The sequence below is a fragment of the Carassius auratus genome, chromosome 7 (assembly GCF_003368295.1).
Source record: "Carassius auratus strain Wakin chromosome 7, ASM336829v1, whole genome shotgun sequence".
Taxonomy (NCBI): Eukaryota; Metazoa; Chordata; class Actinopteri; order Cypriniformes; family Cyprinidae; genus Carassius; species Carassius auratus.
Window position 1 is genome coordinate 7,423,565 of NC_039249.1, and position 26,693 is coordinate 7,450,257.

The 26,693-nt window shown below is 37.4% G+C and overlaps 2 protein-coding genes across 2 annotated transcripts; one reads left to right on the forward strand and one right to left on the reverse strand.

Moving 5' to 3' along the window:
• Positions 1–547: 547 nt before the first annotated feature.
• On the reverse strand, positions 548–9,397 carry lrp10 (low density lipoprotein receptor-related protein 10). Its single transcript, XM_026266945.1, has 10 exons — positions 9,283–9,397; positions 8,522–8,711; positions 8,377–8,409; positions 7,807–7,951; positions 6,423–6,613; positions 5,934–6,298; positions 5,376–5,794; positions 3,494–3,688; positions 3,201–3,330; positions 548–2,320 (listed from the first exon to the last, which is right to left on the reverse strand). The coding sequence occupies exons 2-10, from the start codon at positions 8,568–8,570 to the stop codon at positions 1,712–1,714; spliced, it is 2,136 nt and encodes a 711-aa protein (XP_026122730.1). The 5' UTR covers positions 8,571–8,711; positions 9,283–9,397; the 3' UTR covers positions 548–1,711.
• A 1,801-nt stretch (positions 9,398–11,198) lies between these two features.
• mmp14a (matrix metallopeptidase 14a (membrane-inserted)) lies at positions 11,199–20,686 on the forward strand. Its single transcript, XM_026266952.1, has 10 exons — positions 11,199–11,677; positions 16,324–16,472; positions 16,936–17,058; positions 17,402–17,709; positions 17,828–17,989; positions 18,557–18,699; positions 18,785–18,923; positions 19,017–19,167; positions 19,332–19,447; positions 19,596–20,686. Exons 1-10 carry the CDS (start codon positions 11,591–11,593, stop codon positions 19,925–19,927), a joined length of 1,710 nt encoding a protein of 569 aa, XP_026122737.1. The 5' UTR covers positions 11,199–11,590; the 3' UTR covers positions 19,928–20,686.
• Positions 20,687–26,693: the final 6,007 nt, after the last annotated feature.

The following is a 26,693-nucleotide window of genomic DNA, read 5'->3' on the forward strand; positions in this document are numbered from 1 at the left end:
AGAGGACTTCTAAATGCAGCAATATAAATGTCTTACAGCCATTTTTGATCAAATTAAATTAATTAGTTTTTAACACCAATGTAATTTACAACATATGGAACCTTTTTTATCACAGAGAAAAATAATCAATAGATCTCTCACCAGCACAGTATCAGTCCTTCTGCTTGTATTTGGAGATAGTGAACTAGGACACCTGCATTTCTGTTTGTCTCTTTCTCTTGTGAGCCGAACGACCATGTATTCCTCCTCAGGATGTAAAGAAACTGAGCCAATGACTAACAATGCAGGCTTTGGTGTGCAAATAAGACAGTCACCTCTCATTGTTTCACCTTTCAAAGAATAGTCACCTTCTCCACCTGTAACACTTGTCTGAACATACAAAGCTTTCTAAAAAAACACTCTAGTAATGTTTAGATCTGTGTTGACCACATTCACCATTACTTTACAGATTATTATTTTATTTTTTTTACATTCACAGCAATTTTCATAAACACAAGAAACTAAGCCATAACATTAGAGTAGACACATTAAATCACACAAGGAAGAATAAAAGTGCAAATCAGTTTAATCTTTGCAAATTTTTCAGATGGTTTAGCAAATATATACAGTGAAATTCATCCTACTATCATCAATTAAGATAATTCCCACCTATGTCTTTCTAATGCGATCACCATTCAGCAGATGAGAGTTCAACATTTCAGCACTGAAAAATACATAGATTAAAAACAACATCAACAAGGTAAAAGGAGTGAAATGATTGATCATACCAGCAGTTGAAACAAAGTGACTATAGATATGGCACTACAACTGGTTGCCCGTTTATTGTCCACTGAGCCAGAAAAGAATGAAATCTAAAATTTTCATTATGTAAGACATATTAGAGTTATTGAGATATATATATATATATATATATATAGTGATGTCATTCAGGTTGGTGGTGCATATGGAGGTGCGAGTGAAACCTCCAAGGATTGTCTAAATTGAGTGGCTTACCACTTTTAGCTAGTTCATTCTCTCATAAACACACACACGCACACTCACTCACTCACAACACACAAGTCTTTATTATTAAGTTATTGCCACAGTTGCCATGCACTACCATATACATAGCAAGGATGAGTTCTACATCTGTGTAAACGTTTGTGCAAGTGTGTTTGGCCCTACGTGCAAGCACATACGCGCAAGCACATACGCAGTCACATACTGTCTAGTGATGTACAGGAAGCTCAATCAAAGGCACTTCTGAGGAACACACACAATAAAATATGTGGCCTGTAGCACTATGAGGTAAACTCACATGTATGTACATCGCACAACCATGTCTGCAGATATAATAATAAAAAAAATAATAAAAATCCTATTCTAACTAAAATCAATCTTTTTAACCAACATCGCGGCACAGGATCACACAGAGGAAGATTTCGTAAGCCAGCTGGGGGAGACTCTTTGTGCAAATGTTCGTCTATCCACACTTTAGATAAGTGCACAACTAACACAACAGTCTGCACACAGTCGCTTGTCAAATATCTCTGACACACATTAACGCAATACTTTTTCTCTTAGGTCAGGAAAACAGATGCTCTAATACAAGTTAAGGCACCAAGCAGCACAAGAAACAAACATGGTAACGCTTACGTGCTGAAAAGAGAACGCCAGGAGAGCAAGAACAAGATGAAGACAGAACCAAAAAGGACAGGAAAGAATGAGTCGCTCATGTTAGCATGGGCACATCATCTTCAGAGGTTGTGTCATCAGACAGAGGAATCAGCAGCACTTCATCTTCAGAGGAAGAAGAGGAAAAAGAGGGAGATGCAGAGAGAGGAAGAGAAGTAGGGGACGGTGAGGGTCTGAAACGGGAAATGCTCCACCCCAGACTGTGGAAGAGAGATGCCAGGTAAGGACTGCTTTGGGGCACAGTGACGGGTGGGGTTTGTTGTGTTTCAGTGACTTCGATTGGCTGGATAGAGAAATGAGGTGGGGGAGAGGGAGGAGGAGGAGGAGCCTCTGCTTGCTGCTGTGTTGCTGTCTGTAGGGATAAAGCTAGTTTTTGAGGAAAAGACTGACTGGCTGCTCCTGTAGCCACTGAGGAGACTCCAGAACTTGACTGACCGGGCTCAGTGCTAGAATTAGCAGCTTCTGTCTGTTGGGAGGAAGAGGCGGTGGTCTGTGTCGTCCTAGGGGCAGGTCGAGGAAGTAAGCCCCATCTTCGTAGGCGGCGCACAGCTCTGCGGACAAACCGAGGCCTGCGTCTCCGCCGCAGAGTGGAAGCATTGTCTTGCCTGAGGAGCTGTAGTATGCCTCTCAGGGAGAGTGAGGCAGACTGGGAAACAGAGAAAAAGAGAATTGTGGAAACGAAAACATGCAAAAGTGAAAAAATTCAACACAAAAACACACAAATAAGAGAACACAGGCTATAAACACTTCTGTTCATAAAAAAGAAAAAAGAAAAGAACAAGTGAGTCTCTTATGCTCACTCAGGATGAATTTAGTTAATAAAACTACAGTAAAAACAATAATACTGTCAAGTATTATTACAATTTAAAATAACAATTTGATATTATAATATACATTTAAAAATGTAATTTATGGCAGTGATGGCAAATGTTTCTTTTTAGCAACCATTACTGTTACATGATCCTTCAGAAACTATTCTAATATGCTGATTTGGTGCTCAAGTAACTTTTGAAAATATTTTATTATTATTATTATTATTATTATTATTATTATCAATGTTGAAAGCAGGCTCCTGTTTAATATATTTTATTTATATATTAAGCAACTGCTTAAAGATAATTTTGTTTCCAGTACAGTATTTAATTATTTGATCATCAAACACTATAAATGTATTTACATTTTTCAACTTAATGCAGATAAAAGTTGCTTAAAAATGTTAATTTCTTTAAATAATATATACCTTTATAGCAGAGATAGGCAACATCGGTCCTGGAGTGCTGCTGTCCTTAAGAGCTGTACTAAATACTAAAGCTACAGTCATGTGAGGTTTTTTTTCAGGGTTGGAGCTAAATTGCAGGACTTTGGCGCTCCTGGACCAACTTTGTCTATTTTTCCTTATAAGATTGTATAAAAATGTTATTAATTATGTTTAATTAATAATAAATTATTACATAAAAAACGTGATGAACTACATGTTTTTTTATCTTGATGCAATATAACAGTTAAGAGGGATCCCAGCCTTCTACCTCATTGGGGTTCTCAGTAGGGAAGTCTTCCACTGGTGGAATGATTCCCTGAGCAATCAGCTGACCGTAAGAGGGCGGGGCCTGCTGCTGGATCAGTTCAGCCTCTTGCCGAGTGATTGGTGCGAACATGCTGAGAAAACAAGGAAACCGTACACAGAAATACTGTCATTGAAAGCTACTATTATGACATAATGACATACTGATGCTACTTTAAAAAAAATAAAATAACTGACATTGTTTAAGAATCGTCCATCTAATATTAAATAGTTATTATCTGGTTTAGATTGTTTTACCTGTACTCTCGAGTGCGTAGGGAGTACAGCTTGCAGGTGCAGCCCATTGCGATGACTAGCAGAAGTCCACAAACTAGGCTTCCAACGGTAGCTGCGGTTATGACTTTTCGGGGCAGGGTCACAGTGCAGTTAAGCTCATCTGTGCCATCCTTACAGTCCACCTGTCCATCACAGCGCCAGCTCTCAAACACACACCTGTTGCAATTATTAAACATTGGCAGATTTTAAACACAGAGGCAATCATCTGGTTGGACCTGGTTTGGGTCAGTAATATATTTTTTAATGAAATTAATATATTTAGCAAGGAACAAAAAAAAAAAAAAAAACTAAAACAAACAAAAAACAAATGCTGTTTTTAAACTTTCTACTCATTAAAGAATTTTAAAAAATAAATCATGGTTTCCACAAAAACATTAAACATAACAATTCTACATTGATGATAAGAAATTTATCTTAAGCAACAAATCAGCATATTAGAATGATTTCTGAAGGTTCATGTGATCCTGAAGACTGGATTAATGAGTTGAGACATTTGCAAATATGATTAAAAGATGAATATGCGACAAAACTACAGAATGTCACATTTTATTATTAGGTCTTTCGACACATACATGTTTTACCAAATAAAAAGGACAGCTCTTTGATAGTTCATCCCATTATTTGATGTGAGCATAAGTATTGGAACAGTTGAATTTAAGAGAGATGTAAAAGATTAAAAGCTTATATTTAGTTGCAGATCCCTTGCATTCAATCAGAGCAGTGAGTCTGCAGCACATAGACATCACCAGACTCTTGGTCTTATGCTTTGAAATGCTTTTCTCCAGGCTTTAATGCAGCCAATTCCAACTGTTGCCCATTTTGGGGAGTTTCTGTCTATAGTCTCTTCAGCTGGTGAAATAAATTTTCAATTGGATTTAAATCTGGAGATTGATTTGGGCAATCTAAGACTTTACATGTCTTTGCCCTGATAAAGTACTTGACTGAACTGGCAGGGTGTTTTGGGTCATTGTCCTTATCCAATATGATTTGCTTTCTAATGAGTTTGGTGGCAAGCCAAGATGATTTTGTGCCATTCCAAATTAATTCGGCTACTGCCATCATACATTAAATCATCATTAAAATGAAGAGGTCCTGTTCTAGAGACAGCCATGCATACCCATGCCATGACACCACCTCCACCAAGCTTTACAGATGATGTTGTATGCTTAGGATCATTTGCGGTTCCCTTTTTTCTCCACACTTTTGCTTTCAAATCACTCATCTATCCAAGAATTCCATTCAAAAACTCTACTGGCTCACATTTATGAAGAATCCTGCCTTTACATTTCTTCTGTTGATCAGAGGTTTGCATTTGTTTTTCCTATAGTTCTAACTGACTTCCTCTTTTCTTTTAGCATCCAAGTTGCTTGCTTTTCTTTCAGAGTCGGCTTCCTAGTCTTCATCCTGGTTTGTGTATGTCATCATCGAATGCAAGACTTAGAATGCAGAAGGAATGGATATAACTGAGAAGACACATTCTCTGCTTTTAATATCTTAAGAATGAATGCAACAGGACACAGCTGAACACTTAGAAAGACCAGTAAGGCAACTGTTCCAATACTTATGCTCACGTCAGATAGGGAGATGAAACTCTAAAAGTGATGATCTTCTTAGATGGTAAAACATCTTTGTGTTGAATCACCCAAAAATAAAATGTGACATTGTGTAGTTTTGTCTCATATTAATCTTTTAACCATATTTACAGATTTCTTGACTCCACAGTAAACAAAACAGTCTTTACTTTTCCTATACTTATGGAGGGTACTAAGAGGGTACTATATATATATTATTATTATTTATTTTTTTTACAGGAGTGTATACTTGTTAATGCACATATACAAACCTGTCACTGTCGCAGTGAAATGTCCCAGGCTGACAGATGGTACATTCCCTTTCATCAGTCCCATCCGCACAATTAAGCTGGTAGTTGCAACGATCATGAATCGAGAAACACACTGTTCGTCCTGTCAGATGAATTTCTCCCATCCCACACAGGAAGTGCCCAGCCGGGCAGCCCCAGCATCCTTCCTCATCCAATCCTGTTTCAGGACAGTCCCAGTGTCCATCACAACGCTGCTTTGCAGTGTAACAGCCTCCCATTGATCCTCCACAAAGTTCTTCCCATGGAAGGCAGTAATCCTTGATGCGATAGGTCGCATTAAAGCCCCGCCCTTCCGCTGAAGGCTCCATATGGTAAATCAGCGAAAGCAAGCCGGTGTATGACTCCACCTCCACTGCTTGGTTATTGGATACATCGTTGATCTGTAATAGCCAATGAGAGGGGGTGCAAGACTTATCACAGGGCTAAGTGGAATGACAATTAAAAGAAACAAAAAGATTGGGATAGAGGAATCTGCGTTGATCAAGCTACATCATCTGTCACACAAAGTGTGAAACTCACTGTTTTGATGATGTTGCCTGTGCCGTGGGGCTGGTCTGTGATTGTGATCATGTCTTGAGGACCCAGCTCCAGTTGCTGAAGCTCTAATTTGAGTGGTCGTGAATCCTGGGGGTCAATCGTCCACACACACTTCACCGGATGTCCTGTTTGTACAGGCGGAGTAAACGAACCATAAAATGCTTCCAAGTATCCCCCACATACATCATCTATGGGTGGTTCAGGGCTAACATAGTTACATCCGTCCTCGTCAGAGCCAAGCTCATCACCCACACCAAGACATTCGACTTGTCCGTTACACCGCCACGATGCAGGGAGACAACGTTCACTGTAACATTCAAATTCCCATGGAAAACAGGGACCTGAGTCTAGAGAAATTGGGAAAAGATTAACGAACCCTGTTAAATACTTACCAAAAAGCTATTTAAAAAAAGGATTTTACAGTCTCTCTGGATAAAGGCAATGAGAGGAGAGGACTGTGTTTCACTCTACCTTTAATATATGAAAGATGGAACCCTGTTTCTGGGTAGATATGAGGGAAGAAGTGGTGTGTCACTGTAATGTTTCCCCCTGACATCTCAAATGGTGCTGGAAGCTGAGAACCACAGAATTTGGCTGGAGAGCCAGTGAGAGGAACCACAGAAACCCATTCCTGCCCGCATCTCATTTCAAACTGGGAAAAACTTCAAAAGAGATGGACACAAAGCAAATGACACATTTAAGGGATTGTTTACTTTGTACGGATCAAAGCAATCTCTCACCTTGTTAACAACAAATGCCATTTATTCACTTATTTACAAACTGAGATACGTTCATCATTTAGCTGACTTCACATTTTACATTCATATCATTCTGTACAGTATCACGAAACACAAAAGCTTCAAAAGGGTCATATGTTGCAATTTAAATAGTTTCTTTCTCTTTGGAGTGTTACAAGCTCTTGGTGCATGAAGAAGCTCTGTAAAGTTGCAAAGACTAAAGTCTTAAATGACTCTGCCATGCCCCCCTAAAACAGCTCATGGAAAGATGAAGCTCGCGATTATGGAAATGGGCATTACATTTCCGATTAGTGCTTGTGGTGTTCGGCTAATCACAATGCACTGGGTCAGTTGGCCAATCAGATCAGACTGGGCTTGTCGGAAGGGGGAACTATGCAGAAAATTATGTGTATATTTTGTAATACAGATGCATATGGGACACAAAACTGGAAACACTTCAGGAGTTTTGAAGTCATCATCGGTTGGTTGAATTCGACAGGATTTCTGGGAGAAATCCGTTTTCTTTAATGTTCCGCCTGGAAACGAAAATGCTTATACTTGTATACACTTATGTGAAAATATATGTGAAAATTATATGTGAAATATATAAAGTTTGCGGCATATAATCTTTCAAATACATGCAAGAGTTTTACACGCCAGTCTGTTATTGTGGTGACATTTCCATGCCCCAAAACATGACGCTTAACGAAAAACAAACTGTAATTGGTTGTTTGACATGTCAGTCATGACATGGGCAGGCCTTGCCCAATGAAAGCTGCCATGGATTCCAGACCTTCAGCTGTCAGTCTAAAGGTCTGGCTACACGAGACTACCCTATGACAAACCCTTATCCCAACCATATAGTAAGGACATATAGTTATTAAATTACTTATTACTTAAATGTACAAATACACTGTAATAAGGACACCTTAAAATAAAGTGTAACCAGATTTGGTTTAGGGTTGTTAGTTGCTTGTAATTTTGAGTAATTTTCTGTTATCACTGTAAGTACATGTAACACATTTAATGAAGACATTGTATAAAAACAAAAGTGTTACTGCTTTGATTTCTGGTGTATGAAAGATCACAAAAAAATGTCGATAAAATTCTGCTGGTACCTGATGATGACACGCTCCCCAACTTTTGAGGTTATCAACCAACTGCAGTTTGATGGATGGGAAGGCCAGGCATGGTGGGCAGAGTTACGAATCTCTCCTTGTCTGGATTTTAGTATTTTGGGCAAATGATCACAACGACCTGAAACTGACAGTTAAAGCAAAGACATCTTTAAAATTGTGTCACATCCCAAAGTCTTTAAATTTCTATGTGAAATTAAGAATTTGATTTATTGGAGTTCTTTGAGAACATAGTTTGCACATGAAAAGCTGGGATATAAAACAACAAAATACTCATTTAAATATATAAAAAACATCTAAAGACCCCCAAGCTTTCAAGCAGGAATTAAAAGCCAGTCATATTGGGAGAAAAGGTCTATTGTCTAATGTCATTTGCTTAGTTGATGCACACAGAAGCCACTTTAAAACCAATCAGCATTCTGTATTTTTATTGCTTTAAATACTTGTTGCAATACTTTCACAATGACTATTCTGGTTAGGAATGTTGCATATTTAACTGGGACATTGGGTGTGAATTAAAACAGTGTTCAGACATGTCAAGCTCTTACTTACCAGCACCGAAGGACAGCCCCAAAGTATAAGGAACTGTCAGAGCAAAGACACAAAAGTTGATCACATAAAAAACAAGGATTGCTAACAAGACATTTGTTCTGTCTATGCGTGATACACACTCAAGGACAAAATCATGATATCTTACCTGATAAAAACAAAACACATAAAACGTAAAGGCTGCGGGAAACAGACATTCTAACAAGCCAATGACTGTCGTTGTCTCATAAAACACAAATTAAAATACAAATATGGAAAAAAATATGGTCAGTAGATCCATCAGCTCGCCACAATTACAGGCACCATCATCACCAAAGCGTCTTGTTGGAAGTGTTCAGCTGTGAAGACAAAAATAAATTACCATAATTTACACAAACGACAAATGAGACCTGGAGCTCAATGCGAAGCTCGTTTTTGGTTTCCAGAAAACTGACTCAATCAGAAACTCATTGGAGTTACCTCGACAAATGTCAACATATGAATTAGACGTGATTGTCTGTGACTGACTAATAAAAACGCGTAAAACGTCTTTAAAAAGGCTGACTTCCTGTCTCGCTCTTTTCTCAACAGTGACGCAACTCTAGGCAGAGTAGCAATGCATTGTTTAGATACGAAACAGTCAAACTATTAAATGACATTTTATTCATATAGTCAAGACATGTCTTTGATGGAATTAACAGGCCAGACGACCAGCGTCTAAACTAACGCATTGTTCCGAAAGTTTGGTTTCCGACTTCAGCCAGCCGTTCTCACTCGCCTGATTTTAGCTAACGCTAGCTGGCTTCCTGCTAACTTGCTTTACTTCATAATAGGCCACTATTAAGAGCTGATGTCATGAAATAAACCATTCGTAGTTATTTAGCTTTGTTTCACTGGTAATATTGTTTTATAACTTCGTCTTTAGCATACCTTTTCTCCTTCTCTTTTGTTGACATTGGTTCTCAGATACTTCCGTACGTTATGGTCTGTCTGTAGGAGACAGTGCATCACCCATCTACGTCTCTGTGACGCTCGCCGCTTTCTGCTGGTAATTTTCAGCTTTTAACACTAGATGTCATTTAGCGCTTTATTTTCAGCATTGCCATAAGTTGATGCAAGTAGGCAACGCTACAATTTTTTACATCGATATTAAGTACACTTAAATTTCAAAAGTTTAAACGCAGCCACTTTATTCCACATATTGTGATATTAAAAAATAATATTTGCAAGAATAATAATTATTATAAAAGTGTTTCTGCATCCAGTGGCAGGGAAGATAGTAGCCTAACAGAAAAAGTAAGAATATAGGTCAGGGACAGCAGCCAGGAAAGTGTTCAAATCCGTGACTTTTTAATTCAATTCAAGTTTATATGTATAGCGCTTTTTACAATACAAATCGTTGCAAAGCAACTTTACAGAAAATTAAGTTTCTACAATATTTAGCATATCTATTGTGACTCATTTTATGTATATATGGCAGAAATGTACGGAAAAATCAATTAAATACATAATCAAACATACGATGAACACTATTAACAGCAATTATTATACGATGCAATCAAACTTATAGTACAATTTGGTAGTTCTGTATGTTATTTGAGGGTTGGCATCATCTGAGGTCCTCTGAGGTGGTGACATCATCTTTTCTCAGGTGTTCTTGATCCAAACTGAAGCTTGTTACCCTGTGGCAAAACAGAGAAACTGAAATTTAAAGAGAGAAAGTGTGTTTTATCCCCAAACATTATCAGGAAGGCAATTCCAGAGTTTGGGAGGCAAATGCAAAAAAAGATGCAGGACAATGCCCTAGCAGTGCATTACAACAGTCAAATCGGTCATAAATGCAGGAACTAGCTTTTCTGCATCAGAAACAAGTAACATGTTTCATAGCTTGGCAATGTTTCTAAGATGGAAGAATGCTGTTTTAGTAAAATGGGAAATATGATTTTCATTCGACAAGTTGCTGTCTAATATAACACCCAGATTTTTGCCTGTAAGTGATGTGACCTACGGCCAAGTATGGTGACCCATACTAAGAATTCTTGCTCTGCTTTTAACCCATCCAAAGTGCACACACACAGCAGTGAACACAGACACACTGTGAACACACACCCAGAGCAGTGGGCAGCCATTTATGCTGCGGCACCCGGGGAGCAGTTGGGGGTTCGGTGCCTTGCTGTCAGTCGTTGTCAGTCGGTTGTTCGTTATCTGGCTTGGCTCAGTGTTCATCTTCAGTTCTCTCTTCACTGCAGTTCAGTCAGTGTACTATTTGATTACATGAATTACTCCGGGATATTGGTTTGTTTGAACTTAGAGGGAGTGTCAACCACATTAAAAAAGTTAACAGCTTAAGTCATTCGTGAATTAATGCGTATTTGAGATGCAAACCGTTTAAAACGATTCAGTTCGATTTGGTGAACTGAATGATTCGTTCGCGAACCGGATATCCAGACTGCTTTGTTTTGAACTCTCTCTCACAACAGACACGGAAGAGAAGACAAATGCTGAATAAAGTCGTTGTTTTTGCTATTTTTGGACCAAAATGTATTTTCGATGCTTCAACAAATTCTAACTGACCCTCTGATGTCACATGGACTACTCTGATGATGTTTTTCTTACCTTTCTGGACATGGACAGTATACCGTGCACACAGCTTCAATGGAGGGACAGAGAGCTCTCGGACTAAATCTAAAATATCTTAAACTGTGTTCCAAAGATAAACGGTGGTCTTACAGGTTTGGAACAACATGAGGGTAAGTTATTAATTACACAATTTTGCTATCTGGGTGAACTAACCCTTTAAAACTCAAACTCCGCCTGAAAGTCTGGCCGGGCTCGATACTCCTCCCAGTGTGCACAGACAGATCGTAAAAGAACCACGTCTCCAAAGCCGTTTGTGGAGAGAGAAAGATCAGCGAACAAAAGAAAACGCAAGATGAGAATATAGAGCAAAACTAAGACAAATAAATTTCACCTCTGAAAATAGTTTTCTCTTTTTGGGATCCCTTTTTAATTTTTGACCATTCGTTAATAATGATTATTCATACTCCATAGGTTAGGCAGAAGTCAGTTATTGTTATTCTTTTGTACTTTTTGAGTTTTAAGGAAACATTTTCACTATTGGAATGGTCTGAGTCAGGAGAATCTGCTGGAGAAACTTAAACGAGAAAACTGTAAGAACGGTGCCTAGAGCATTTTTTTGTGTCCTTCAGTGTTTTTCAGTAGTCTCGCGCATTAAGGAATGTTAGCGCAACTCCAACCATTACTCGCCCTCACCAGCATATTTCTGGTGCAAAGTGGGAGCAGTGACAAAGAAGTCAGACCAGAGGTAATTCAACATCCACTGTTTTTACAGTATTGTGTGCGTGTGTGTGTGTGTGTGTGTGTGTGTGTGTTTCTTTCCACTGTCTGTCTGCATTGCTGGACACAGATGCGCTCAGATGTTTCCGCGTATCAGGATTTCCTTCATGAAGTGTATTCGTGTATCTCATAATTCACTGCTGAATACAGATGAGAAGAGCTGTGTCTATCCAGACCCCTAAATATCAGGTTAAAACAAAAAATGAGTGAGTCAGAGGCTCCAGGACTCCTATTTAGCTAGACAGGGTTAGTTATTAAAGTGGCGCAAGTCTAGTTTTGTGGTGTCTGTCCTGCATTTTTAGGATCTTGTGTTTCTTTTGTTATATCCTTTGACTGAAAAACGGGTAAGTTGATATATTAGTAGCTTTATCAGTTTGTTTATACACCCAGAGGCATCCTAATGTCTGCTTCAGAAATAGGCCTGTTAGACACATAACTGTGAGTGGGAGAGAACGACTGACTGTTTTTCAGGACGTTTTGGCGTCTCTGTTACAGATGTGAGCCAGGAAATCTGAATGGCCTAAAATAAAGAAAATAAGATCAGAGCGAGGATTTAAGACATTTTAATAACTGTCTTTAGTCATATCCCTTCATATCCCTACTCTCGCACTCCTTCACATTTCTGAGATGGTTGAGACATGTACCCAAGGATAGTATGGAAAAAATTCAGCTCTGCAGATTCCACCAAAGTTTTCCAAGATGATTACAGTCTCCTCATGTGAGGGTCGCATGATCGAAGATAAAGGTTGCACAAAGGGTTTAATCACAGATGCCAAGTGCAAGTGCAACTGCTGTTACTCTTCAGACTTTTGGTTTACCTTTAACACAATATAATATGCTTTTACCATAATGTGTATGTACAAACATTTTCCCCAAGCATTTTTTTTTTTTCATTTTGTTTCAGGAATTCTGAACGAATTAACTAAATGCATTAGGCCTACATTAGGTATATTATGACTTTTCCAGGAATTGCTAGGGTTTAACAATCCCTCAGACAACAGCCCTGCACTTTTGCTGTTGTTACAGGTGCTGTTGTTTTGAATTCTGTACTTAAAAAAAAAGTAAGAAAGAAATTCAGTTTTATTCCTTATGGAAAACAGATGGGTATTGCCCCCCTCTCCAGGCCATAGACGAGAGATGATGTATTTCTTTAAGTAGTATTACAGATGCAAAGCATCTGCTGAAACTCTGCTGAATCTTTCAGACCTTCATCAGCTGAAGCTTAATATGGATAAAAATAACTTTAGATGTTTAATAAGATATAAAACAATTAAGCTCAAACAACATAATCTCTCTTTTTTATAATTGTATAAATAAATATTTCCTTGGAAAAATGATGCAGTTCTGCACTATGATTATGTGAATTAAATATGGATGATAATCTCGTGCATCTGTAACTGCTGGAATTAGGCAATTCACTTCTGCTAATTGGTAATACATTTTTGCTGTGTTCTTAGATTAATAGCAATTGAGAGAACTGAAGTTTTTATGATTTTTGTAGATATGAGAAGTATTATGCTGTATTAATATTAGTTAGTTTGCTCAGTTAAATGGGTCAGTGATCTGATCCTCCACATGAAGATGCAGAGTGAGACACGGGCACTAATGTCTAAAATTTTCAGTTTTTTCCATTGGCACAGACAAAGAGGAACTACTGACTCAGTCCTCCTGTCGTGCATTCAGACTCACCTCTGCCCTCCTTTTCTTCTTTTTCTTCTTTCTTTTCTTCTACCCTTTGTCTTTAGAATTCTAACTTTTAATCTCTAAAATCTAATTTTTTCCCCCTTCAACCTATTTTTTCTCTCTCTTTAGCCATAGTTTGCTCTTTTCTTCCCCTTTCTAATACCTCAGGAGCAGCAGATCAGCTGTTAAAATCATAAACTCAGCTTTTCCCCCGTAAGCGTGGAAAGTTTGACAGCAATGCTTTCTGTAGAGAAACTATAAGAATCAGGGATCAGGATAGTTGTGGCCTTGTGGGCTGTGCACAGTTTAGTGTAATGTTAAAACTGCACACAGCCTACCAGAAAAACAACATGCTCCACTTTCCCAAAATGGAATGTGTTTTCCCATGTTGCAACACCATAAAATGATGAAATTGTTTTTCAGAAACAGCCATCTCAGGAAGCACATAAACTTCTTTACTCCATTAGTTTTAAAGGATAGCGGATTTATATTTTTAATGTAGCATTTGTTAGCCTTGCTGGCATGTGATGTCATAGCGTGTGCTTACACTTAACCTCACATCTTCTGAACCTGCCAGTCATTATCCTGTGTGAGTTAATGGTTACTGTTAAAATCTGTTCCCAGACCTGTGCATGATGGCAGTGTCTGTCTTGATTATTACATAAAGGCTACCTGTCTGCATGGTAATAGCTGATGCATGGCCACACAGTGACTCGCTCTTCCTCAGTCAGGGGAACGTTCTAAATAGAACCTTTGACGGCAACCGCTGGGAGTTCCAGGCCAGCAGAGCATGCTGGGATTGCTGGCAGCATTAAGAGAAGACCTGGGGCTTTTCGGGAGGGAGAAGAGTGGCCTTCAGAGGGAATAAGAGAGAGAGAGAGAGAAAAACGTTTTCAGTGTTTTTACAAAAAACGGGGTGCGTCACCACAGCGGAGCCACCAAACACAGAAAGCACTCATACAAAAAAATGAGGAATTAAATCACAGACTGAGAGAAAGAAAAATGGAGCAAAGGGTGACCAGGTTAACACTACACTTTCGTGTTATCCCAATCTAGACTTCCTCGACCGATATGGCAAGTGTTGACATGTCTCAGTGGAAACTCTGAAGTTGCTCTCTGGATACATTTCCTAATCAGTTCTGTATATATAATATGCTAAAGTATATATTAAGGCAGCTACACAGTTCTTGTGCAGCAAATTTTCAATTAGTAACAATCAATTGAAATTACAATAAATTGATCTATCATTTTGATATGCATATATTCAGACAGTTTATAGGACACTTAAAATGTGAAGTGAACTACAGTATGCTGTCTTTGATTAACATAGTTAAAACATACTTAACATAACATACAAACTTTGCTGTCAAGAGATATCCGGAATATAGTTGTAGAAAGTGATAAATCAATCTCAACACTGACAACAATTCAGGGGATTTCTGTTTTTATGTAGTTTCAAGCGATTCACATTTCTCAGTATTTGTGACTCAGAAGGTACTTGAAAGTACGTATTTGTAGTTTCTCTGCCATCATGGTCTTCCTTCTTTTTCTCTCTTGCCTGTTCAGAAGAAAGAAAGAAAGAGAGAAAGAAAGAAAGAAAAAAGAAAGAAAGAAAAGAAGGGAGGCAGTCTGAGGTCACAAGGATTACTGAAAACTGCTTGTAATTTTTGCTGACACTCTTTGTGGTTGGAATGGAGACATTGGCTGTCTGATCCTTAAAATGAGACTTTTACCACTGAGTCTAACAGACAGTCACTCCTAAACATGTAACTTTTGTGTAAACAGCCCAGATAAGCCCATTAGGTTACAGCTATAGCTATAATCAGGGCCATAACTACCAAAGACATGAAGAGGACACATCCCTCTAGTATTCAGAATAATGATTTGTGGGTTTTAAATAAATGATTATTAATATATATATATTATTATATATATTATTTGTTTTTGTTGCAAATGGACATAGTACTTAAGAAAGACTATAAACCAAACATGTTTCTTTAAATTTAAGTTTATAAGCAAAGCTTACAAAAAACAACACGTGAAACACATTAAGGCCTTTGTTGCTACATAATTACATTACCATTGTCGTCTGACTAGTTGTACATTTTGAGATATATTTAGATTTTATGTGTTTCATTTTTTGTTAGTGTTCCTTTTTTGGTCTCTATATAAATAGAAATGTAATATATTTAATATAAACTTGTACAACTGTATAACTTATATATATATATATATATATATATATATTCTTTGACGTATATAGATACAGTATATTAAATAATATGTAGTAATAGGTTCTTTGAAACCAAGATAGGCTTTGTCAGGTTTAGTGAAATTCTAGTGACTTTTCTTCAGCAAATATACCCCTAAAATTATAACTAGGTTGGAAACACACATACATCCTTAAAGTTAAATTAGGGTCATAAAGTCTCAGACACACAGTTACTCACAGTTACAGCACACACTCCACAGTTAAAGCCTTTAAGATTCTCGAGCATCCACACACACTCTCTCACCCACAAAAGTTTAACCAGGTCATAAGCACACACACACACACACACACACACTAACACACATCTTTGTGTTTGCACTGTGGTTCATCACTCATGTTTGTGGACTTTGGCAGGTTTGTGTACAATTAAATTTTATAAATTCAGACAGCATGTCATGTGGATGTGGTGCTGCACTGAGACATTTGGAACAGTGAGTACACCCACAACATTCAGCCCAAGCTTTAATTCGTTGAGGTCACCTTAAAAGCAGTGACACCTGCACTGTTTCATGCTCTGACACAAGTGATGTTTTCCAGAGAAACTTTTTTCTGTGTCTCTGCACTATATCACTTTATTGTTGAGTTTGGTTGATTACAATGATAAAAAGGTATTGTAGTGTAGCTGCATGTGTGCTAATGCGACGTTCATCCTCTCTCAGGCATGGCTCCAGCAGTATGGGTATCTTCCTCCTGGCGATGTTCGGGCTCAGGCAATCCGCTCTCCTAAATCCATCACCACTGCGATATCCACCATGCAGAAGTTCTATGGCCTCACTGTCACTGGCACTATGGATCCAGCTACTCTCTCGTAAGTCTAGCCCAATCTATCTCATACATTTATTTTTAGTTAATTATAACTGTTTTAAAATAATGTGCAATGCGTAACTCAATAGTTATATTATGTATGTCTTTAAACACAAATGGATGGAGTATGACCTGATAGGGCTAAAGGTATAGTTCACCCCAAAATAAAAATGACATCATTATTTTCTCACCCTCATGTCATCCCAGACCCAGAATTTGTTTAATTAAACATGAGAGGTTTAAAAAAAGTAATAGGTTCAATAAAAATAAATGACATTATTGGTGCTCACTAAGCTTCCATGTATACCAAATGTGTATGTTTATTTAGATGTAAAGAATAAATGGACAGAATTTATATTTTTGGGTGGACTTACCTTTTAAATATTTGATTTGCAACTGTTTTCTTAGGTGACTGAGTCAAATATTCTTGAGTGACTTTATGTCTTACATTAACATGACGTTGTCAGGGCCATGCAGCGGCCAAGGTGTGGAGTTCCAGATAAATTTGGCTCTGAACTGAAGAGCAATCTACGAAAGAAGCGCTATGTTATCCAGGGCCTAAAATGGGAAAAAAAAGAAATCACTTTCAGGTATGGAACTCTATTTGACAAACTAAGGAGAATATTAATGATACATTTAATGCATATACTGTTGCCCTCTATACACCTGCCATTAACACTTGTACATAAACAGTAACTGGATACGCTTTAGTTGGATTACAATTTACACATTGCATTACAATCCTTATTTAAACACTCAAAACACATAAATAATGTTAAGCATCTTAACTACATTAATCTGGTTCTTCTTTTACAAAAGTGGAACAAGTTATCAGATTTTAGGGACATATATATTTTTAAAACTGTTAGTTTCACTTCCTTTCCTAAAAACACACACACACTTAGCAAATAAGCCCAAATGTTTTCTTCTCAGTATCCAGAACTACACTCCTAAAGTGGGCGAACAAGCCACACATGAGGCCATCGGGAAAGCCTTCAAGATCTGGGAAGCTGTGACGCCACTCAAGTTCCGTGAAATCCCATACAGTCAAATCAATGGCAAGGTGGATAAATTTGCAGATATCATGCTTTACTTTGCGGAAGGCTTTCACGGAGACAGCACTCCATTTGACGGTGAGGGAGGTTTCTTGGCCCACGCGTACTTCCCTGGTCAGGGTATTGGAGGTGATACCCATTTTGACGCGGCAGAACCTTGGACAACAGGCAACGTTGACCAGGGAGGTGAGCAGAGAATAAGAGAATGTGGAAATGTATCTGTCAGCAAAGCAAACTTCAGGCTGGGCTTGTAAATTCAGTGATTATTTATATTAAGAGCATTGTTGTTCTGCCTTTCTTTTAGGCAATGATGTGTTCCTGGTGGCAGTGCATGAATTAGGTCATGCTCTGGGTTTGGAACACTCAGGCGATCCGTCTGCCATCATGGCTCCGTTTTACCAGTGGATGGACACTGAGAACTTTGTGCTGCCTGATGATGACAGACGTGGGATCCAGCAAATATACGGTAGTCAGTTACATTGCATAAATGCATTTAGTTTCATTTATTTATTATTATGTTCATTTCACGAGCCAAGTCATTTAGAAAAATGTGAAAGTGTATAAATTAATTCAAAAGAATAGCCAACATAAAATAATGTGTAATGTGTAATAAATTATTAAATTGCTAAAACAATTGTAGATGTCTAAATCATTTACAGTTAAGTCAGTATTTTTTTGTGAAGACATTTAAACAATGATACTACAGATGCAACAAATACATATTATAAATAATATCTGTTGATATCTGTTTCTGTCTTTGAAAATCTTTGAGTATTTTAAACAAATGTTGAATTAAAAGAATGCATTATTCAAAATATAGTACATTTATGAATACCTGCAAATAATCTACTGCAATCAGTACTCTCCAGTGTTTAGTATTTATGTATTTTTTATAAATGTATATTTGAATTATTTTCATTTTAATTTTAGATCAATTTGAATACTTTTGTATGTTTGGGAATTTTTATTAGTTTATTTTTATGTGTATATGTAGTTAGTTATTTTATTTATGCTCACCTGTGTGATTCAACAGGCGCTGGCTCTGGTGAGGTGCCCCATCCTCCGGCCCCCCGGCCCCCTACCCGCAGGCCAGACCGGCCTTCCTTTGGCCCTGACATATGTGAGGGACACTTCGACACCATCGCTTTTCTCCGGGAAGAGATATTCGTCTTCAAGGTACAGCTGCATGCAAATTAAGTTTGTGTGTACATACCATTATGTTTTGTGTGTTTTTAACATCGACACCCTCTCTACTCCACAGGAAAAGTGGTTCTGGAGAATGCGTGATGGTAAACCTCAGCAGGGTTATCCCATGCCCATCGGACATTTCTGGAAGGGACTGCCTCCCTCAATCAACGCAGCCTATGAACGATCTGATGGAAAGTTTGTTTTCTTCAAAGGTGCGTCCATCTTTTTTTCACCTCTCATTGCATTTCTGGTTTTGATAAGTGTCACAAATTACAATAAAGCTTATTTTTCTGTCCTCTATATAGGTGATAAGTACTGGGTGTTCAATGAGGCCAAAATGGAGGAAGGTTATCCAAAGACTTTCAAGGAGCTTGGCACAGGCCTACCAAGAGACAAGCTGGATGCTGCTGTTTTCTACACACCCACTGGCAACACCTACTTCTTTAGAGGAACCAAGTACGTTTCCAGTGTTTCTCACCATGTCTCATTCAGTGTAATTATAACTCCAATGATTTTGAGTCATATGGTAAAAAACCGCTTCCTCTTCTTTTTTGTGAACCTCTACCTTTTCTTTTATTTTCATCATTTTTCATACATGGCATTCTTTTCTCTTTTCTCAGATATTACCGTTTCAATGAGAAAAGCAGATCTGTGGATTCAGATTACCCTAAACCCATCAGTGTATGGCAAGGAGTACCAGATAACATCAAAGGGGCCTTCATGAGCGGAGATGGAGGTACAGCAGCATTTGTTCTTCTGTTTTCTTCCTGTGGGTTCTTCACCAGAACCCAAACTATTTGTTTATAAAGAACTTGTATACCATTTTAGAGGTTTAGAAATTTAGAGTCACTTTTACTGAATCAACTTCTTCCACGTTTTTTCAGCCCACACTTATTTCTACAAAGCCAATAAGTACTGGAAGTTTAACAACCAGCAGCTGAAGGTGGAGCCAGGCTACCCCAAATCGGTCCTGACTGACTGGATGGGCTGTGAAGGAGAAGAGCCCAAGAAGAGGCTTGGCACAGATGAGGAAGTGCTCATCATTGAAGTGGACGAGTCAGAAGGCGGAGCCATGGGAGGAGCCGCAACCATTGTCATCCCTCTCTTTCTTCTGGCCTGTGTGCTTCTCACTTTAGGGGCTCTGCTGTTCTTCCGGCGCTACGGCACCCCTCGACGCCTCCTCTACTGTCACCGCTCTCTGCTCGACAAGGTTTAGAGACAAACACGAAAGGCAGGGAAGAGACAAGAAAGAGGGATACAAGTAGATGGCGTTTGGAAAGATTTTGAATGGAAAAATGTTATTAGGATCAAGTGAAAATGAATGTCAGACTGTAAAGGTGTGCAAGCAGGGAGAGATGAAAAAGTAAAGGATGTGTATCGTATGCTTTTCTATTTACATGTACTTCTCTGCCATTAATAAAAAAAAATCAAAAATGTAGTGGGAGATAAGAGAGACCGACAAGAGCCCCCATCCATCTCTTACATGGTTACGGTTTATCAGTGAAATGCACTTTTGTTCCTTCAGCCTTCTTTTCAGTATACAATCCCTCCTTTTTCCTCTCTGAAAATCTCCCTCCCCAGAACCCAACTTGACTCCAGCCGGGCGGCTGTTTGATTGAAATGTTCTATATTCTAAATGATCTCACTTATGATGCATTAACGCAGATTTAGCTTTTTTTTACATTACTGATCAAGTGAAAACCTCCTGCACCCCATTACGTGCCTTTGCCATTGAATTAATAGTATGGAAGGACTATTATAATTGACCTTCCTTGCACCTTTTATTCACCTAAGATATTTGCACAAAGTACGGCTCGACTATAGAGACCTGCTGTACGTGAAAGGTCAAAGGTTACAGGTCAAAGTTCAGGGAGAGAGAAGCCGAGCAGCTTCTGGAGTTGGCCAGTTTGAAATACCCCTATAGAGCAGAGCTGACAATCCATTTCAACTCAAAATACTATTGTTATTGTAATGTGTTCGGTACATTTTACTATGATTAACTATGTCATTAATGATTTCCGTTGTTATTATAACTATGGTTATTGTTATTATTGTTCTCCATGTGTAGTCTTACCTATTTTAAATTGTCATTTCAAGTCCTGCTGGACACAGGCAGAATGTGACTTATTACAAATTAGCTTCCGATCTTTTAATGTCAGTATTAAGGTTGGAAAAATCCAGTTTCTATAATAAGGTGAGATTTTCTAGCTCTCCACCTGGCAGAAACAAATGGAGATTTATTTATGAACAGTAATGGTGCTATGGGTTTTCTCACTACAGACATCAGTATTAGACATTTCTGAGGTAATTTTAACAATGATAATGGTAATGATATTTATAATGATAATGATATAGAGTAAATGTAAAGGAGTTACTTTTTTTCATACTTTTTGTACCTGGAAATGAAAATGAAATAAAGTTCATTTTTAAAAATTATTCTCTCTCTTTTCTGGACCTTAAAAATACATTTTCACATTAGTATAAAATCAACTCACATACACTTTTTACTTTTGCTTTTCTGCTGAAAGTTCAGTTTTTATTTATTGATGTTTTTAATTTATATATTATTAACATCTTATTTTAAATCAACATTCAAGATAAATATATTGCTTATATACAAAAGCTCAATGGACACCTAAGTCATAAAGAAAAAAAGAGGTACTGTCCCAAAGAACATTGTTATGTGAAACTGTATATGAGATTTGAGGACCAAAACTTACAGTTCATGAATGTAAATATATCAATATAGTAATTAATGCATAGATGTTATTATGCTTGTTATAGAAAACTGATGAGTGTCTTATGTGTTCTCGTATTTGGGAAAAACAAGAGACCGGAGACAGTTGACTGTACTTTCTAGTGAAGGAGGAGCATTTGCTTCTCTTCAAAGTATCCTAAAACTGTTCCAGCTGACAGAGTCAGAAAAAACAGCGCCCTGCCATTTCCGCCTCCCTCCCGTCTTCCCCCTCCTCATTTCTCCACACAGCAAAATTGTTCTCTTTTATGATGCTTTTAAATGAACGGCCCACCACAAACATCTCTGAGCTGTTTTTTTTCTGTCCCCTCCCTTTCCAATCTCTTTCTCTTTCTCCCCCATCTTTGAATCCCCGTTCGCTGTGTTGCTCTTTGTATGATTTTTAATAGCTACAGTGGTGAGCAGGTATTAATCTGATACAAAATTGCCAGTTCGGCATAATGATGACATGAATTACCGATGATTACTCTGTATTTGTTGCTTTTGTTCTGTCTCTGGCACACTTTATCCTTCTGACAAAATGCCTGCAGAAAAAAAAACAAAAACAAAGAAAAACATCCGTGTTTGATTTTCTGGAAATTGTGGCTGCCCTTATTAACTTGTTCAGCAAGTAGATTACTAAAACATGCATATATTAATTTACATATTAGATTTCTACTGAAACTGTGTCATCTCTGTTCATGGGATGGACAGATGAGCTGAGCACAGGGCAGGAAGTCTGGCTCTGGTCATGGTGGTGTGAGAGAGCTCTGGCAGTCATGTTTGGTGAGATTTCGTGGGGTGGCCAGGGAAAAAGTACACAAACGCCCACATACACGCTGAGCTGGCGAACAGGACGTGGCCTGGACAGTTGCTTGCAATTCAGACTGTGTATATGTGTTTTTTGTAACCTACATTACTATAAACTTTACCACACACTGCTGACTGAGAGGTGAACAGAAGTCAAGAGAGGAGCAGAGGAGGGCAAGTTCAAACTTGTGTATATGGAAAAAATGGTAACCTCCAATTGTTACCTTAAGGACCTATTTCTACCCGATTCAACTCATTATTACATTTTTTTTGTTTGTTTCATGTATTTAGGTTGATACGTTCTGTTTAAATTAAAGTCAGATTTCCAATTTTTAGGTTGCCATTTTCCCCCCTTGTATGCCTATATATAACACTATTAGATTAGTAAGGTCTGAATCAGCAGCCACAGAATTATGTTGAAAAAAGTATATAGAAGGGCATGGTATTAACTCATACCCCTTGCATGTTTTTATATATATTTATATATTTTAATTTTTTTTTTTGGGGGGGGGGGGGGGTAATTTCATAATTATTCTTTTAATACAATGACAGTATACATTGGCCATATCTTCAGCTCTGAGCACTTTTGATTTTTATTAAAACTGAAAAAATTTAATACACTTTATTTCTTTTTTTGTTCTATGAAAGTCACATTAAAACTGGTTTAGAACGTTTTTTTTAACCATACTTTCATAATTTATTTGTGCTGCTTTACAATGGCCTATTTTTGAAGTTCTTTACCATGTCTTTTATGTATATATTTGACATGTCATCTTGAAACGTGGAAAGTCGTTATGAAATTATTTAGATGAACTAAAAACTATGAAGTCAAATTCACTTTTTATTGTATAAAAATAATTGAATAATTGAGAGCTATTTGTCCTTTAAATTATCACTGTTTTGACCTAATAATTTCTTTCTCTCTTTTTTTAATGAACCAAGAAAAAAAGAGTGTCATGACAAGAATGAGAAAAAAAGAGGCATAAGATATATGATGAAAATAAAGTGAAATCAAGATAAATGTCACTTTTGAGCAGAATATTTTAAATTGTGTGTCATTTATAATCAACCAAAATCTTTCTATCTCTGCCTTAGACATACTTCTGAAGTGTGTATTACTGTATCCAAACCCAAGGCCAAACACATAACCATAGCGTTGTCATATCCTGTTAGGACCCACTCCAAGACACATACAGGCCCCCAGTCTGCCATCCTGACACACTTTTGCCTTTTTCCCTCTTTTTTTTCTGTATGCATGCTAAAGGACTGCACAGTCACCTCATCTTTCGTCCCTCCCCTCCCCTCCCCTCCCTATCCTCTGCTCTCTTTCTCCTCCTGCACTTCAAAAAAACATCTGGATCTCATTCTGTGGAAAACCAAAACAACATGAGAGAGCGAGAGATAGAGAAAGGCGGAGAAACGAACAAAGGAAAAAATCTGTTGGTGAAAATCAAACAATATGAAAAAGATCAGCATATAAAAACTCGCCTTGATTTGTGTCAGTGCCTGTTAACAATAGTATTTTCTGAATGACACAGACCAGGAGACAGAGATGGATAGGGTCAATAAAACTTAAAACTATAAAATATATGTAATCATAACTGTGGTTTTGAAGTATTCAGCGGTGTGAGAGAGATCTGGGGTTTCTGTTGTTTTTGTCAGCTTACATCTTAAACAAAACTTTCTCATAGTGCTGACAAAAATGGTTGAATCTGATCCAGGGTCCAGTAAAACACCAGAGGAAAAAATCTGCAGTTCAGCAACTGGAGCCATAATTATGGAGAGAGGCTGCTGAAATCAGCAGGAAGACCTGTGTGTGTGTGTGTGTGTGTGTGTCTGGAAGAGAGAGAGAGAAAGAGAGAGAGATCTGATGTTTCCAACACATGTAGATTATATTATGCCGTATTTCTCTATTATATTACTTAGATGTATATTTTGCCTCTGTAAATCTAATACTTTATCTTATTTTATTTTATTTCTAACTTATATACTTACACCCATCCATTTTGCACTACATGCTTAAAACTTTTTATATATTTTTATTGTTACAATTACTATTATTTGTCTTACTGTTAATACATATAAGCAGCCCAGCTGCAACTGCTTTGGCAATACAGCTGTATAGTTTTTGTCATGCCAATAAAGCATACTTAAATTGAAACTGAATTGAGAGAGAGAGAGAGAGAGAGAGAGAGAGAGAGAGAGAGAGATCTCCTTTTATACTGAAGACCTAAGTACTAGAAAGAAGGCGAAGGTAAAGGCTACTGTTTAGAGAATATTAAGCCTAAAAATCCCCTATATTTCAGAGCCATACTGATTGATTTTCAAGATTCAGAGGTTCTCTGAAAAAAAAATAGGAAAGTGAAATGGCATTTTGCGGCTAATATAAAGTAGAGTCACTATAGCAACACCCTTAATTACTTTCTCAGGCAGGAGATGGTATGGCAATAGTCTCATCTCGATGCTAGTCTGTACCTTGGAATCCATTTTATAACTGCAAGTCTGTCAAAGAAAACAACAACAGATGGCCACAGAAAGACTAGCAAAAAATAATACAATTAAAAATATGAACACGTGGAAGCTGAAAGAGGGGGAACATGTCCGTCTGGATTATGTGCAGGAACTTTTTATCCCTCGATGGGAGAGACAAGGTCAGAGACAAATGGCTGCCAGAAGATCAGCAGCACGAGCACGGATGGAGAAACACTGCAGCCCAGTGGAGTCACAGAAGATCGCATATTTTTTGACACGTTTTAACTCTAAAATGTAATGATACATTTCAACCCCTTTTGCCATATTAAGTGTATGTAATACATACAGATTCAGTTTACGTAAATACTTCTATATAGGCTATATATATAACATTTCCACAAAACAATATTAAGTGCACAACTTAATAACGAAAATGAAAAAATAAATGAAGAAATAAGCGTAATACAATGATTTCTGATTCAGAACAATGATGTGACAATGAAGACTAAAGTAATGGCTGCTGAAATTCATATATATTTCCACAACACAAATTAAGGTTGACTTCTTTTGCCATTTAGTAGGCATATCACCCTGTAGCCCAAGACTACTCGCCCACTGAAGCTAAGCAGGGTTGAGCCTGGTGTGTACCTGGATGGGAGACCTATAGCCCTGGATTTCAGCCCAGGCTGACGGGCCTCAACTTTTTTACGCTCATAGGGCCGGGTTTTGGCCAATTTTCACATCATAGTTCAGGCGCGAGCTTATATTTAGACATCCATCAATTAGTATAGAAATGTTTTTTTGGAAAAAGTAATTACCGTGAGGGGTACATAGTAAGGAGATCTGAATTGTTTACTAGTGTTTTCTGAGTCCATGTGGCAAGGATGAAGTTGCTGAACCTGACTTGACATCTCCTTAGATGTGCTTTTAGAGAAAAGTGCATCTTTACGGACTATGATTATAATGAAAGAGTTTTTATTTTCGATTTCTTTTATTAAGTGATTTAAAGCATTTTACAGATATATTTGTCATGTCTGTGAGGCATGTATTTGTGGAGTTTCGGTTCATTTTTGTGAAGGTCTCCTATTAAAGACCGAGACGGCAGAAAGCATGGGTGTGCATATTAGAGCTAATCACCATGTTTAGAATGAAACCATATTTAAAAACATAATATTATTCATTTCATATCATAAAATATAATTTTGTGTTACTACTGTAAAGGTATATTCAATTATTATTGGATCTTCTTCAATTCTTTCTGAATCTTTACTTATTTAAACGACTTTGGTTGTGGATGTTTTATATTAACATTTTAATGACAGCATACGTATTGAAATTTTTTTTTTTTTCAAAATAAGCAGAAAATAGTACAAACTTTTCTAAAGTGATTGTTTTGAACAAGTATTAACTTAGACATTATATATAAAAATATTTATATATATATATATATATATATATATAAAGAGCAATGATACATAAGTGCTATAACAAGTCACAGTTAGTTTTTTTTTTTTACTTGTGACTAATGATTTATTTTCACACAAAACCTGTTGCTCCATTAATGTATAATATTTTATGTCTGCAATTATACATTTGACGCACTGAACGGCGCATTTTTTCACACAAACAATTGGATATAGCGCACTTCTATCTAGGTTTAACGTTTAAAAATTGTTTCCCTGCATTGTTTTATATTTGTTCTATAGATTTTATTTTAGGCAAGTCGTGATGATTTGAGAAGGCTAAGTTGATCAAACAGCTCACTGTCTGCCGCTGGCCTCTTGGTTGTTACTTTAAAAAATACAAAAACATATTTAACTAACAAAAATGCTCCAGACATTTTTGTTGACTTACAATAAGTCTTTACAGCTTTACAATAAAAAACAGTTTTATTTTCTACCACTATGTATGTATTGTTATAGTGCGTTGGTGTGTTTAACAATAAAAACAGAAATCACACCCAAGC

Coding starts and splice junctions, on each gene's coding strand:
- mmp14a (XM_026266952.1), top strand. CDS start 11,591: ATGTTAGCGCAACTCCAACCATTACTCGCCCTCACCAGCATATTTCTG. Junction 17,990..18,556: donor TGGGATCCAGCAAATATACG/GTAGTCAGTTAC, acceptor GTGATTCAACAG/GCGCTGGCTCTGGTGAGGTG. Junction 18,924..19,016: donor AAAGTTTGTTTTCTTCAAAG/GTGCGTCCATCT, acceptor TCCTCTATATAG/GTGATAAGTACTGGGTGTTC.
- lrp10 (XM_026266945.1), bottom strand. CDS start 8,570: ATGTCTGTTTCCCGCAGCCTTTACGTTTTATGTGTTTTGTTTTTATCA. Junction 6,299..6,422: donor CCATCTTTCATATATTAAAG/GTAGAGTGAAAC, acceptor CAATTTCTCTAG/ACTCAGGTCCCTGTTTTCCA. Junction 2,321..3,200: donor CTACTGAGAACCCCAATGAG/GTAGAAGGCTGG, acceptor TCTGTTTCCCAG/TCTGCCTCACTCTCCCTGAG.